The sequence below is a fragment of the Oncorhynchus nerka genome, linkage group LG4 (assembly GCF_034236695.1).
Source record: "Oncorhynchus nerka isolate Pitt River linkage group LG4, Oner_Uvic_2.0, whole genome shotgun sequence".
Classification (NCBI taxonomy): Eukaryota; Metazoa; Chordata; class Actinopteri; order Salmoniformes; family Salmonidae; genus Oncorhynchus; species Oncorhynchus nerka.
The window spans coordinates 73,770,447-73,786,399 of record NC_088399.1 but is presented as its reverse complement, the minus strand read 5'-3'; the positions used below and the strand labels follow the sequence as shown (position 1 = coordinate 73,786,399).

At 45.9% G+C, this 15,953-nt stretch overlaps 1 protein-coding gene across 5 annotated transcripts in view; it reads left to right on the top strand.

Annotated features, from left to right (window-relative positions):
* LOC115129042 (PHD finger protein 14-like) overlaps positions 1–15,953 on the top strand; it is a 187,619-nt gene that overhangs the window by 87,645 nt on the left and 84,021 nt on the right. For 4 of the 5 annotated variants that reach the window (XM_065017824.1, XM_065017822.1, XM_065017823.1 and 1 more), the window contains 2 exons: positions 961–1,023; positions 1,236–1,360. In XM_065017824.1, the coding sequence (XP_064873896.1) occupies positions 961–1,023; positions 1,236–1,360 (188 nt within the window). Of the gene's footprint in view, positions 1–960; positions 1,024–1,235; positions 1,361–5,011; positions 9,373–15,953 lie in introns of those variants that run through there. The other variant, XM_065017825.1, reaches the window with a different exon arrangement.

Genomic DNA, 15,953 nt, shown 5'->3' with positions numbered 1-15,953 from the left:
TGGTTATTGACAGTCTAAAAACAAAAGACTGGGGGGAAATAAAATGGAAGAGGACTGGAGAGTGTTTTTCTTCCCTCTTCTCTGATGAATATCTGTTGTGTTTTTTCGGGGAGCTGAGACTGGGAGGGAGAATAGGGAGGCGGGGGGGAAGCAAGGCTGGGGTGGTATATCGGAGGAGGATCAGGGTATGGTGGCTGTAGATAAGTGGGTTCCATGAAGAGGTGGAGGGAGAAAGGGAGTGAGGGAGGGAGCAGCCATATCGCCACAGCTCTTTCTCTCCCTTCTCTCTCTATCGCTCTGTCTATCCCACCCCTCTCTTTCTCACTCTCTCTCGTGCAGTTGAATAGAACCTAGTCCACAGACAGCACTGTGTGGCTCTCTTGTCTTGTATGTCCAGAGGTAAAACAAAACACCAGCTCACTGGGCAATAGAGGATTAAATACAGGACAAACAAACAAAACATGTATTTGGAAACAGTTTATGCGTTCTGTTCTATTGTAGCAAAAGGCAGAGACCACAGTGGGTTTTCTTTGTTTGACAATCTGATTAATCAGCTGAGGGAGCAGAAGGCATCATAAACAAACTTCCACGGGCTCCAGAATCTTTTCGAGAACAGGGAAGCTACAAATAAAGTTCGATTTTTCTGATGCTGCTAATAGCTTGTGGAGCATATCTCTAATTAAGTCAAATTATTATTTTGACAGATTCTCACAGACAAAATACCAAAAACTAAAGATTTGCCTGACCACTCAACAACTCAAAGTAGAGAAATATTGCGACCTTGTTGTGACCTTGTGCCTTGCATGGCTAGCTGATAACCTTTCACAAGGATCATGAGACTGACCAGAGCTCAGGTCAATTATCTCTCATCAATTCACACAGATCAATCAATTAGCACAAAAATCTAGCTTCGTTAAAAGGGTCCGAAATGAACCGAACATGCTGTTCTGTATTCCACAGAGAACCAGAGGACAGAAGAGGAAGAGGGTGTCCGTCTTTGAAGAAGAAAAGTTTGAGGTGCAGGTATGTAATTGGTCTAAATGTGTTACTAAACATTCCTACATCTCCTAACCTCCCTAACACACTCAGAACTAATACTATACACATCCCCTGTGTTACTTACGGGACTACTCTATTCACTCTATTAGCCTGCATAGTACTCTTTCTTCCCAGCCATTACCACACACACACACACACACGGCAGTGTCGGGTCTAATCAGCCTGTGTTTCCATAGGAACCGGCTCTACGGGAGCGGCATCAGCGCCAGTCTGCGATGCAGAAGAAGACACCTAAAGCAGACGACACTAGGACCGACTGTACATCCTGCAAAGGACCTGGGGACAACGAGAACCTCGTCAGGTGGGTCACTGCGTGTGTTTGTGTGTACCAGTCAAACGTTTGGACACACCTACTCATTCAAGGTTTTTTCTTTATTTTTACTATTTTCTACATTGTGTAATAATAGTGAAGACATCAAAACTATGAAATAACACATATGGAATCATGTAGTAACCAAAAAAAAGTGTTAAATAAATCAAAATATATTTCATTTCTGAGATTCTTCAAAGTAGCCACCCTTTGCCTTGATGACAGCTTTGCACACTCTTGGCATTCTCTCAACCAGCTTCATGAGGTAATCACCTGAAATGCATTTCAATTAACAGGTGTGCCTTGTTAAAAGTTCATTTGTGGAATGTCTTTCCTTCTTAATGTGTTTGAGTCAATCAGTTGTGTTGTGACAAGGTAGGGGTGGTATACAGACGATATCCCTATTTGGTAAAAGACCAAGTCCATATTATGGGAAGAACAGCTCAAATAAGCAAAGAGAAACGACAGTCCATCATCATGAAGGTCAGTCAATACGTAACATTTCAAGAAAGTTTCTTCAAGTGCAGTCGCAAAAACCATCAAGTACTATCATGAAACTGGCTCTCATGAGGACCGCCACAGGAAAGGAAGACCCAGAGTTACCTCTGCTGCAGAAGATAAGTTCATTAGAGTTAACTGCACCTCAGATAGCCTTGGTTTCTCAAATGATTGCCTCGCCTGGTTCACCAACTACTTCTCTGATAGAGTTCAGTGTGTCAAATCGGAGGGTCTGCTGTCCGGACCTCTGGCAGTCTCTATGGGGGTGCCACAGGGTTCAATTCTTGGACCGACTCTCTTCTCTGTATACATCAATGATGTTGCTCTTGCTGCTGGTGAGTCTCTGATCCACCTCTACGCAGACGACACCATTCTGTATACTTCCGGCCCTTCTTTGGACACTGTGTTAACAACCCTCCAGGCAAGCTTCAATGCCATACAACTCTCCTTCCATGGCCTCCAATTGCTCTTAAATACAAGTAAAACTAAATGCATGCTCTTCAACCGATCGCTACCTGCACCTACCCGCCTGTCCAACATCACTACTCTGGACGGCTCTGACTTAGAATACGTGGACAACTACAAATACTTAGGTGTCTGGTTAGACTGTAAACTCTCCTTCCAGACCCATATCAAACATCTCCAATCCAAAGTTAAATCTAGAATTGGCTTCCTATTTCGCAACAAAGCATCCTTCACTCATGCTGCCAAACATACCCTTGTAAAATTGACCATCCTACCAATCCTCGACTTTGGCGATGTCATTTACAAAATAGCCTCCAATACCCTACTCAACAAATTGGATGCAGTCTATCACAGTGCTATCCGTTTGTCACCAAAGCCCCATATACTACCCACCATTGCGACCTGTACGCTCTCGTTGGCTGGCCCTCGCTTCATACTCGTCGCCAAACCCACTGGCTCCATGTCATCTACAAGACCCTGCTAGGTAAAGTCCCCCTTATCTCAGCTCGCTGGTCACCATAGCATCTCCCACCTGTAGCACACGCTCCAGCAGGTATATCTCTCTAGTCACCCCCAAAACCAATTCTTTCTTTGGCCGCCTCTCCTTCCAGTTCTCTGCTGCCAATGACTGGAACGAACTACAAAAATCTCTTAAATTGGAAACACTTATCTCCCTCACTAGCTTTAAACACCAACTGTCAGAGCATCTTACAGATTACTGCACCTGTACATAGCCCACCTATAATTTAGCCCAAACAACTACCTCTTTCCTAACTGTATTTAATTTATTTATTTATTTTGCTCCTTTGCACCCCATTATTTTTATTTCTACTTTGCACATTCTTCCATTGCATTACTACCATTCCAGTGTTTTACTTGCTATATTGTATTTACTTTGCCACCATGGCCTTTTTTGCCTTTACCTCCCTTCTCACCTAATTTGCTCACATTGTATATAGACTTGTTTTTTTTTTTTTTACTGTATTATTGACTGTATGTTTTGTTTTACTCCATGTGTAACTCTGTGTCGTTGTATGTGTCGAACTGCTTTGCTTTATCTTGGCCAGGTCGCAATTGTAAATGAGAACTTGTTCTCAACTAGCCTACCTGGTTAAATAAAGGTGAAATAAAAAAATTTAAAAAAAAGATTGCAGCCCAAATAAATGCTTCACAGAGTTCAAGTAACAGACACATCTCAACATCAACTGTTCAGAGGAGACTGTGTGAAGCAGGCCTTCATGGTCGAATTGCTACAAAGAAACCACTACTGAAGGACAACAATAAGAAGAAGAGACTTATTTGGAACAAGAAACATGAGCAATGGACAGTAGACCAGTGGAAATCTGTCCTTTGGTCTGATGAGGCTGTGTCTTTGTGAGATGTAGGTGAATGTGTGGTTGTGTGGATCCCACTGTGTGGTTCCCACTGTGAAGCATGGAGGATGAGGTGTGACTGTGTGGGCGTGCTTTGCTGGTGACACTGTCTAGGATTTATTTAGAATCCAAGGCACACTTAACCATCATGGCTACCACAGCATTCTGCAGCGATAAGCCATCCCATCTGGTTTGTGGGACTATAATTTGTTTTTCATAAGGACAGTGACCCAAAACACACCTCCAGGCTCTGTAAGGGCTATTTGACCATGAAGGAGAGTAATGGAGTCATGCATCAGATGACCTGGCTTCCACAATCACCCGACCTCAACCCAAATGAGATGGTTTGGGATGAATTGGACCGCAGAGTGAAAAAGCAGCCAACAAGTGCTCAGCATATGTGGGAACTCCTTCAAGACTGTTGGAAAATATTCCTCATGAAGCTGGTTGAGAGAATGCCAAGAGTGTGGAAAGCTATCATCAAGGCTACGGGTGGCTACTTTGAAGAATCTAAAATATATTTGGATGTGTTTAACACTTTTTTTGTTACTACATGATTCCCTAGTGTTGATGTCTGGACTTTTATTCTACAATGTAGAAAATAGTAAAAATAAAGAAAAACTCTTGAATGAGTAGGTGTGTCAACTTTTGACTGGTACTGTATGTGAAAAGGGTGGTGTGTGGGATAATGTGGGTGTCGCCATGGAATGGGAGGTTGGAAGGGTGTGTGTGTGTGTGCGTGCGTGTGTGGAACCATATCCTCCTGATGATTTAATGTTCAGTCTTCATTAGTAGGCCTTGGTTGCCTTTGCGTAGGCAGAAGGCCACGATGAGGGGGCTGGTGAGAGGGGCTGAGGCCAGCAGCTCTGTAGAACACCTGTATTGAACAACCACCTACATTTACACACTTCATCAAGATGTAGTGAACAGTCTGATATCTCCCGCTGCAGTAGTGTGTGAATTACAGCAGTCAGCATTTACACACTGTAGACTGACTGATTCATCAGAGTGTATTTATTTATGAGGTAGACCACCCTTAATTGCGTTATATTTGGCTTACAAACTGGCACTGTCATTGGCTCATTTCAACAGAAACTGTATGCTTTATTCACTTAATAATTTGTTAGAATTGACTTAATTTATCCACTTAACGTAGGGTTCTTTATGTGAGCTGTATTTGGTATTATTAGTGTATGTAAGGTTGAGCTAATAATGTGTGGTTCTGTCAGTGTTTTATAGGTTAAGGAGGTCGGGGGCTGTGAGGTGTGCTGCCTGCCCTGACTCTTTCTATCTTTGCATTGCACAGGTTGTGAGAGCCAGGGCAGACACCTCTCCTCACCTCCCCACACCTTGACACAGCTGGACAGATGAGAGAGAGAAGCAGACCTTTGGCTTAGAGGCAGAGAGGGACTTAATTACGTGGAAGAATGACAGCGACGGTGTGGGATCAGATGGCCATCTTTGACCTTCCAACCACGGTCTTCTTCGTGACCCAAATTGGACCTTCTACTGGCCGTCCAATTAAAATTGAGGGAGAGAGGCAGAAATGGAAATGACCTTTGATGAATTCTAAAATACTTTGGAAGGTTCAGTATTACTGAACTGGTCATTCTTGGAAGAAACAACAGGCCCTTTATGATCATTACTGCCAACTCTAAGAGTCCATCTCTAAGGACTAAGGTCTATCTAGAGTAAGGAGTGATTCTGAAACTGAACAATATTACTAGAAGCATCTCATTGGTTACCTGTCTGTCTGCTCCTCTCTATTCCTCTAACAATGGTGCTTCTTCTCTTCCCCTTTTTTTGTCTCCCTTGTTCCCTTTTCTGTTTCTCTACCCCTGTCTCTTCACTCTCTCCTCAGCCCCATTCCCTCTCTCATCCATTCTATGTTGGCACTTCACTCCTTTGACCTCCCTAAGCATCTTATCACCACATCCAATCAGTTGTATTGACTCGAGTCATTTGTGGTCCAATCACATAGTGTTTTCCTCAGTAAAGGCCTTTAAATGGAGATGCACTTGAACTTAAGCTCTCATCATCTTCTTCTAGTGTTGTGTTGTCATCAAGTAGAACTTTATAGAGTAGAGGAAAAGTAGTGATTTTTAGTAGAATGATTTTCCTTTCTGGTGTTTGAGAAGTACTGTAAGTAGCTGCTTAGATAAGGTTTAACATATTGAAAATAGCAACATTCGTAGTAATGGTTATTGTAACTTCTAATGTGAATGTGTGTGTACAGTAGGTTTTTAGTCACCCTAAAAACTCTCTCTTTAATATTTTTAAAATAACAGTTTAACTCTGAGTTCTATTGGAAGTGTGTGTGTGCACGCGTCTCCCCAGTGCCCCATAGTGAGTGCTGTCAACTGAGCAGCTGCCATGTGGTCTGTCTGTCAGGGTCCTTGACAGAAGTGTCACAGTTTGCCCTCACATGTCACTCCTCCGCTCATCTCCCCCATCCCAGGACCCTCTATGTCACTACTCCTCTCTTCTGCCCATCTGTCTGGGGACCCTATATCCATGGCTCTGGGAGCTGCAAAACCTCACAATGCTTAGGTCCACTGGAAAATCTGCTGAGGAAATAAATATGGTGGTTTGGTAGTTTTCCTGTGGAGATTAGAGATGCCTGTACAGGATGACCTGGTCACTCACCACGTCATGTCACCCCCACGAGCCCTCCTCATCCTTCTCATCCTCTTCTGTCTCCTCCTCAAAAAAAGGACTGTCCATGAGCTACAGCCTCTAGCTAACCCTACTACAGCTAACCAGCTAACTCTACTACAATCAACCAGCTAACCCTACTATATCTAACCAGCTAACTCTACTACAGCTAACCAGCTAACCCTACTCCAGCTAACCCTAATGCAACTAACCCTACTGCAGTTAACCCTACTTTCAGCTAACCTTACTCCAGTTAACCCTACTCCAGCTAATCCTATTCCAGTTAACCCTACTAAAGCCAACCCTACTACAGCTAACCCTACTCCAACTAACCCTACCCTACTACAGCTAACCAGCTACCCCTACTCCAGCTAACCCTACTCCAACTAACCCTACCCTACTACAGCTAACCAGCTAACCAGCTAACCTTACTCCAGCTAATCCTATTCCAGTTAACCCTACTAAAGCCAACCCTACTCCAGCTAACCCTACTCCAACTAACCCTACCCTACTATAGCTAACCAGCTAACCTTACTCCAGCTAACCCTACTCCAGCTAATCCTATTCCAGTTAACCCTACTAAAGCCAACCCTACTACAGCTAACCCTACTCCAACTAACCCTACCCTACTACAGCTAACCAGCTAACCTTACTCCAGCTAAACCTACTCCAGCTAACCCTATTCCAGTTAACCCTACTAAAGCCAACCCTACTACAGCTAACCCTACTCCAACTAACCCTACCCTACTACAGCTAACCAGCTAACCTTACTCCAGCTAAACCTACTCCAGCTAACCCTATTCCAGTTAACCCTACTAAAGCCAACCCTACTACAGCTAACCCTACTCCAGCTAATCCTATTCCAGTTAACCCTACTAAAGCCAACCCTACTACAGCTAACCCTACTCCAACTAACCCTACCCTACTACAGCTAACCAGCTAACCTTACTCCAGCTAAACCTACTCCAGCTAACCCTATTCCAGTTAACCCTACTAAAGCCAACCCTACTACAGCTAACCCTACTCCAACTAACCCTACCCTACTACAGCTAACCAGCTAACCTTACTCCAGCTAAACCTACTCCAGCTAATCCTATTCCAGTTAACCCTACTAAAGCCAACCCTACTACAGCTAACCCTACTCCAACTAACCCTACCCTACTATAGCTAACCAGCTAACCTTACTCCAGCTAAACCTACTCCAGCTAATCCTATTCCAGTTAACCATACTAAAGCCAACCCTACTACAGCTAACCCTACTCCAACTAACCCTACCCTACTATAGCTAACCAGCTAACCTTACTCCAGCTAACCCTACTCCAGCTAATCCTATTCCAGTTAACCCTACTAAAGCCAACCCTACTACAGCTAATCATATTCCAGTTAACCATACTAAAGCCAACCCTACTACAGCTAACCCTACTCCAACTAACCCTACCCTACTATAGCTAACCAGCTAACCTTACTCCAGCTAACCCTACTCCAGCTAATTCTATTCCAGTTAACCCTACTAAAGCCAACCCTACTACAGCTAACCCTACTCCAACTAACCCTACCCTACTATAGTTAACCAGCTAACCTTACTCCAGCTAACCCTACTCCAGCTAACCCTACTAAAGCCAACCCTACTACAGCTAACCCTACTCCAACTAACCCTACCCTACTACAGCTAACCAGCTACCCCTACTCCAGCTAACTAGATACTCCAGCTAATCCTACCCTACTACAGCTAACCCTACCCTACTCCAGCTAACCAGCTACCCCTACTCCAGCTAACCCTACCCTTCTACAGCTAACCCTACTCCAGCTAACCCTACCCTACCCTACTACAGCTAACCCTACTACAGCTAACCCTACCCTACTCCAGCTAACCAGCTACCCCTACTCCAGCTAACCCTACCCTACTACAGCTAACCCTACCCTACCCTACTACAGCTAAACAGTTAACCCTACTCCAGCTAACCCTACCCTACTCCAGCTAACCCTACTCCAGCTAACCCTACCCTACTACAGCTAACCCTACCCTACTCCAGCTAACCCTACCCTACTCCAGCTAACCCTACCCTACCCTACTACAGCTAACCAGCTAACCATACTCCAGCTAACCCTACCCTACTACAGCTAACCCTACCCTACTACAGCTAACCCTACCCGACTACAGCTAACCCTACCCAAACCAGCTAACCCTACTCCAGCTAACCCTACTCCAGCTAGCCCTACCCTACCCTACTACAGCTAACCAGCTAACCCTACTCCAGCTAACCCTACCCTACTACAGCTAACCCTACCCTACTACAGTTAACCAGCTAACCCTACCCTACTACAGTTAACCAGCTAACCCTACCATACTACAGCTAACCAGGTAACCCTACTTCTACTAACCTTAGCTCTGGCTCTGTATATATATAACCATCAGACCAAGGGTTAGGCTATGGCCAACTGTGTATCTGACTGTAGCCTACAGTAAATGTACATGGCAATACGTGGTGTGTTCCATCCGTTTAGAGTGTGTGAATGAACACCTGGTAGCTGTGTTGTGTGATCGGTGTGTACAGTATTTATTGATTGATTGAAGTCCATGCTTTTTTGTGTCTTATTTGTGCATTCATTCTTGATTTTATATCGCAATACGCCTTTTGTTATTACTGTATTGTGAAGAAATTGAGTTAAGCTCACTTTTGTGTAGGAACCTTAAAGGACTCCTTGCTAGGCATATTAATTGTTTACATATTTGTTTACAATACATGCCTTTATGCTACTATTTTTTTACACACATAAACACACATATATGTGATTAGTATTATTTGTATATTTCTATATGTAATTATTTCTAACATGTTGTGGTATTACCACATTTGGTAGAAATTCATACAGTAACTGTGATATACTGTATGGAGTAAGAATGTTGCTGCTCTCATGATATGTGTGAATGTGAAGTATCCCGAACTCCCAGCCCCTATGGCCCTCATCATTACAGCAGAGCTTTAATAAACTCTTGACTTTTTCACCTTATTGCCATAGTGATAAATGAGAGTTAGACAGCTAATTAATTGTTGTAAAGGTGTGTCGGTGGCCATGTCGATGGCGGGCAGCGGTCCGTTTGTGCGTCTAACGCCTTCTGCCATCTCTGATTTATCACGGGGGAAGTGCCCCCTCGTCGGCTGCTGACCGTTAACAGGCCAGTAGAGCTGGTGAGAAGAGGAGAGTAGGCGGTGGTCTCTTTCTCTCCCTCTCTTTCTCTCCTTCTCTTCGCGACAAAGTTGATCTGTTTATTTCAGCTAAGCCCCGATTCTGTGGCCTCTCCTGTTCCTGCACCAATTCACCGCTCTCTCTTCTCTCTTCCTCCCTCACACACAGTGCCAGATAGAGAGGGAGAATAGAGGCTTTTGTGTACAATCTGGTTAACAAAAGCCTCCAATGTGTCTGGCACTAGACGGATAGGCAGCAGCAACAGAAAATAGTCAGAGAGACACTCTCCATGCTGGGCCCAGACCTGGATTCAGTAGAGATGGGTTTAATTGAGCTTGCCTGGCTTATTGGACCAATAGAATAGTTCCAAAAGTGCAAACCCTGCCCATCTGGCACTCTAGGAAGGCTAAAGCAAACGCTGAAGTATTTCAAACATTTCCAATGGTATTTGAATCCAGGACTGGAGGGGGAAGTACCCTGTGTTGGGCCCAGTAGAAAGACAGACAGACTGGCAGCTGTCTCACATCGAGGTTGAGACTCAGAGAGATGGAATCAGCACAGCGTGGAGAACTGTAAGTGCCCCAATCCCTCATTGCTGCAGCCTTCTCTCAGCCCCTCTCCGCCCAGGGTCCACAGAGACACAAGGGGAGCAGGCCTTGGCAGAGGGATTGAGTGAGGAAGGGTTGCTACAGCTGTGTTCCGACCATGGGGATGAGTGAATTTGAGACGGGCACTGGGTGATGGAGGGAGAGAGGGGAAGGATGGAGAGAAAGGAGGGAGGTTCTGGAAGAGCAGTAACCTTTGGGATGATGAGTGTGTTTCCCATTACCGTCCTGACACAGGATCCACTGAGATGATTTAATGGTGGCATTTTGTTTTTGCTGACTTCACTTTTTCTCTCTACTACCATTAAAAGAGAAGAGAAAAGGCATAGGGCTGAGCTGTGCTGCTGTGTGGGTAGAGAAGCCATGCAGCTCCAGTCTATTACTCCCCTGCTAGCCAGCCAGCCAGCTAGCTTCTTCCTTCCCTTCTCTTATCCCACTGATTCCGCCGCAGTGTGTGTGTCCGCTCCGCTCACTTCCTGATTGCACTTTCTTCCTCTTATCCTTCTCTCCTTTTTTATTCCCTTTTTCCTCTGCAGTGCAGTTGTGGCCCCTCCCACCTCCCCACCTATAGCTCAGTGACTACACACTAAGATGAATCACCCAACCCCCAGAGGTGCCTTATATCCTAATTAGTGTGTGTTTTTGCCCCAGCACACAGACAGATGTACACTGTTAAGGGGTGTGTGTATCATAGACAATATCTTTCCTTCCTGTAACATAACATAAGGCCAAGGAGAGACAGCACATGGAGAGGCCCTCAGTGAGCAGGCTGGGGCCTTAGTTAGGTCAGTCAGGGGCTAGAGGGGTCAGGCTCTACCTGGTGCTACTGCTCAAGTCCACACACACACACACTCTGCCTGGCTCTGTATCTGTATGTCTAAACTCAGCCCACTGAGGCCCCCTACTGGTGAACTTGGGGAACAGCTCCAGACCTGTCTCACAGTTACATTCAGCATTTGCTTGTCTGCCTAGAGTGACAACTGGGTGGGGGTTAGACTATTCTATTGGTTACCTTGCTCCAGGCAAAGTATTTGAACTAGGGCTGACCCCATTTAGTTGACTGTTTTTTGTTTAGTTTTTTTTTGGGGGTTGATAGCCTGTTGGTCACCCAAGATTTATTTAGTTCGCTTAAACAATAAATAGGCCTACACCATTCCATTTCGGAAAGTGCATTCACGAATGAATGTGACTATTTTTAGCCTTTGCTGTAATAAAGGCTTTGCAAAAAAAAAACGCTTTTAATATAATTTGTGTTGTTTACGTTGTTCCAAACGGTCAGAAAAATTATATTGTGATCTAACTGTTTGGGATGCATAGCCCTAATATTCACGCAGCGCTTGTCCATTCCTTCTTTTATATATTGTTTGTCACGTCCTCTGCATCCATTTTGTTACGGTGTTTGTCACGTGTTACGGTGCTCAGAGTTTGTTCTAAGTTTGTTCTAATAGGTCAGGCCCTAATGGTCACGTGCATTCGAAGCATACATGTATCACATAAAGAGAGCAAGGGTTGAGGGAATGTTTTTCCTAAACTAATTAGGGATTTCAGTAACATAACTTTTCAGTCAAAAATGGCTGTATTCATGTTGCAGCTGCAGCAGAGAGGACAGGGCTATACACTGTTATGTGGTGGTCACTACAGCAGAGAGGACAGGGCTATACACTGTTATGTGGTGGTCACTACAGAAGAGAGGACAGGGTTATACACGGTTATGTGGTGGTCACTACAGCAGAGAGGACAGGGCTATACACTGTTATGTGGTGGTCACTACAGCAGAGAGGACAGGGCTATACACTGTTATGTGGTGGTCACTACAGCAGAGAGGACAGCGCTATACACTGTTATGTGGTGGTCACTACAGCAGAGAGGACAGGGTTATACACTGTTATGTGGTGGTCACTGCAGCAGAGAGGACAGGGCTATACACTGTTATGTGGTGGTCACTGCAGCAGAGAGGACAGGGCTATACACTGTTATGTGGTGGTCACTACAGCAGAGAGGACAGGGCTATACACTGTTATGTGGTGGTCACTACAGCAGAGAGGACAGGGCTATACACTGTTATGTGGTGGTCACTACAGCAGAGAGGACAGGGTTATACACTGTTATGTGGTGGTCACTGCAGCAGAGAGGACAGGGCTATACACTGTTATGTGGTGGTCACTACAGCAGAGAGGACAGGGCTATACACACTGTTATGTGGTGGTCACTACAGCAGAGAGGACAGGGCTATACACTGTTATGTGGTGGTCACTACAGCAGAGAGGACAGGGTTATACACTGTTATGTGGTGGTCACTGCAGCAGAGAGGACAGGGCTATACACTGTTATGTGGTGGTCACTACAGCAGAGAGGACAGGGCTATACACTGTTATGTGGTGGTCACTGCAGCAGAGAGGGCAGGGTTATACACTGTTATGTGGTGGTCACTACAGCAGAGAGGACAGGGCTATACACTGTTATGTGGTGGTCACTACAGCAGAGAGGACAGGGTTATACACACTGTTATGTGGTGGTCACTACAGCAGAGAGGACAGGGCTATACACACTGTTATGTGGTGGTCACTACAGCAGAGAGGACAGGGCTATACACTGTTATGTGGTGGTCACTACAGCAGAGAGGACAGGGCTATACACTTATGTGGTGGTCACTACAGAAGAGAGGACAGGGCTATACACTTATGTGGTGGTCACTACAGCAGAGAGGACAGGGCTATACACTGTTATGTGGTGGTCACTACAGCAGAGAGGACAGGGCTATACACTGTTATGTGGTGGTCACTGCAGCAGAGAGGACAGGGCTATACACTGTTATGTGGTGGTCACTACAGCAGAGAGGACAGGGCTATACACTGTTATGTGGTGGTCACTACAGCAGAGAGGACAGGGCTATACACTGTTATGTGGTGGTCACTACAGCAGAGAGGACAGGGCTATACACTGTTATGTGGTGGTCACTGCAGCAGAGAGGACAGGGCTATACACTGTTATGTGGTGGTCACTACAGCAGAGAGGACAGGGCTATACACTGTTATGTGGTGGTCACTACAGAAGAGAGGACAGGGCTATACACTTATGTGGTGGTCACTACAGCAGAGAGGACAGGGCTATACACTGTTATGTGGTGGTCACTACAGCAGAGAGGACAGGGCTATACACTTATGTGGTGGTCACTACAGAAGAGAGGGCAGGGTTATACACTGTTATGTGGTGGTCACTGCAGCAGAGAGGACAGGGCTATACACTGTTATGTGGTGGTCACTACAGCAGAGAGGACAGGGCTATACACTGTTATGTGGTGGTCACTACAGAAGAGAGGACAGGGCTATACACTGTTATGTGGTGGTCACTACAGCAGAGAGGACAGGGCTTTACACTTATGTGGTGGTCACTACAGAAGAGAGGGCAGGGTTATACACTGTTATGTGGTGGTCACTGCAGCAGAGAGGACAGGGCTATACACTGTTATGTGGTGGTCACTACAGCAGAGAGGACAGGGCTATACACTGTTATGTGGTGGTCACTACAGCAGAGAAGGACAGGGCTATACACTCACTACAGCAGAGAGGACAGGGCTATACACTGTTATGTGGTGGTCACTGCAGCAGAGAGGACAGGGCTATACACTGTTATGTGGTGGTCACTACAGCAGAGAGGACAGGGCTATACACTTATGTGGTGGTCACTACAGAAGAGAGGACAGGGCTATACACTGTTATGTGGTGGTCACTACAGAAGAGAGGACAGGGCTATACACTGTTATGTGGTGGTCACTACAGCAGAGAGGACAGGGCTATACACTGTTATGTGGTGGTCACTACAGCCCGTCTGGTGTTCAACCTTCCCAAGTTCTCTCACGTCACCCCGCTCCTCCGCTCTCTCCACTGGCTTCCAGTTGAAGCTCGCATCCGCTACAAGACCATGGTGCTTGCCTACGGAGCTGTGAGGGGAACGGCACCTCAGTACCTCCAGGCTCTGATCAGGCCCTACACCCAAACAAGGGCACTGCGTTCATCCACCTCTGGCCTGCTCGCCTCCCTACCACTGAGGAACTCCAGTTCCCGCTCAGCCCAGTCAAAACTGTTCGCTGCTCTGGCCCCCCAATGGTGGAACAAACTCCCTCACGACGCCAGGACAGCGGAGTCAATCACCACCTTCCGGAGACACCTGAAACCCCACCTCTTTAAGGAATACCTAGGATAGGATAAAGTAATCCTTCTCACCCCCCCCTTAAAAGACTTAGATGCACTATTGTAAAGTGGCTGTTCCACTGGATGTCATAAGGTGAAAGCACCAATTTGTAAGTCGCTCTGGATAAGAGCGTCTGCTAAATGACTTAAATGTAAATGTACAGAAGAGAGGGCAGGGTTATACACTGTTATGTGGTGGTCACTACAGCAGAGAGGACAGGGCTATACACACTGTTATGTGGTGGTCACTGCACCAGAGAGGACAGGGCTATACACTGTTATGTGGTGGTCACTGCAGCAGAGAGGACAGGGCTATACACACTGTTATGTGGTGGTCACTACAGCAGAGAGGACAGGGCTATACACTGTTATGTGGTGGTCACTACAGCAGAGAGGGCAGGGTTATACACTGTTATGTGGTGGTCACTACAGCAGAGAGGACAGGGCTATACACACTGTTATGTGGTGGTCACTACAGAAGAGAGGACAGGGCTATACACTGTTATGTGGTGGTCACTACATTAGAGAGGGCAGGGCTATACACTGTTATGTGGTGGTCACTACAGCAGAGAGGACAGGGCTATACACTGTTATGTGGTGGTCACTGCAGCAGAGAGGACAGGGCTATACACTGTTATGTGGTGGTCACTACAGCAGAGAGGACAGGGCTATACACTGTTATGTGGTGGTCACTACAGCAGAGAGGACAGGGCTATACACTGTTATGTGGTGGTCACTGCAGCAGAGAGGGCAGGGTTATACACTGTTATGTGCTGGTCACTACAGCAGAGAGGACAGGGCTATACACTGTTATGTGGTGGTCACTACAGCAGAGAGGACAGGGCTATACACACTGTTATGTGGTGGTCACTACAGCAGAGAGGACAGGGCTATACACTGTTATGTGGTGGTCACTACAGCAGAGAGGACAGGGCTATACACTGTTATGTGGTGGTCACTACAGCAGAGAGGACAGGGCTATACACTGTTATGTGGTGGTCACTGCAGCAGAGAGGACAGGGCTATACACACTGTTATGTGGTGGTCACTACAGCAGAGAGGACAGGGCTATACACTGTTATGTGGTGGTCACTACAGCAGAGAGGACAGGGCTATACACTGTTATGTGGTGGTCACTGCAGCAGAGAGGGCAGGGTTATACACTGTTATGTGGTGGTCACTACAGCAGAGAGGACAGGGCTATACACTGTTATGTGGTGGTCACTACAGCAGAGAGGACAGGGCTATACACACTGTTATGTGGTGGTCACTGCAGCAGAGAGGGCAGGGTTATACACTGTTATGTGGTGGTCACTACAGCAGGGAGGAGAGCGAGACAATGGGTGCTAGTAACACAAGTCTGAGCCAGGCGGCACAATCAAATCAATTGCGGTCGGACCCCCGCTAGTCATTTGTGTGTCTTAATTTTTTTATCAAACGGTTTGCTTAAAGCATCAGACAAGCTCAGTGCATATAGTGGATTTGATTAAAACACATAGAATGTGTCTATATGTGGAAAAATACACGGTATAATATTTTGGTTAAACATCAATTGGTTGAAAGAACCGACGACTCTTGGTCGACCACTATTTTATTTTGCCCTAATTTG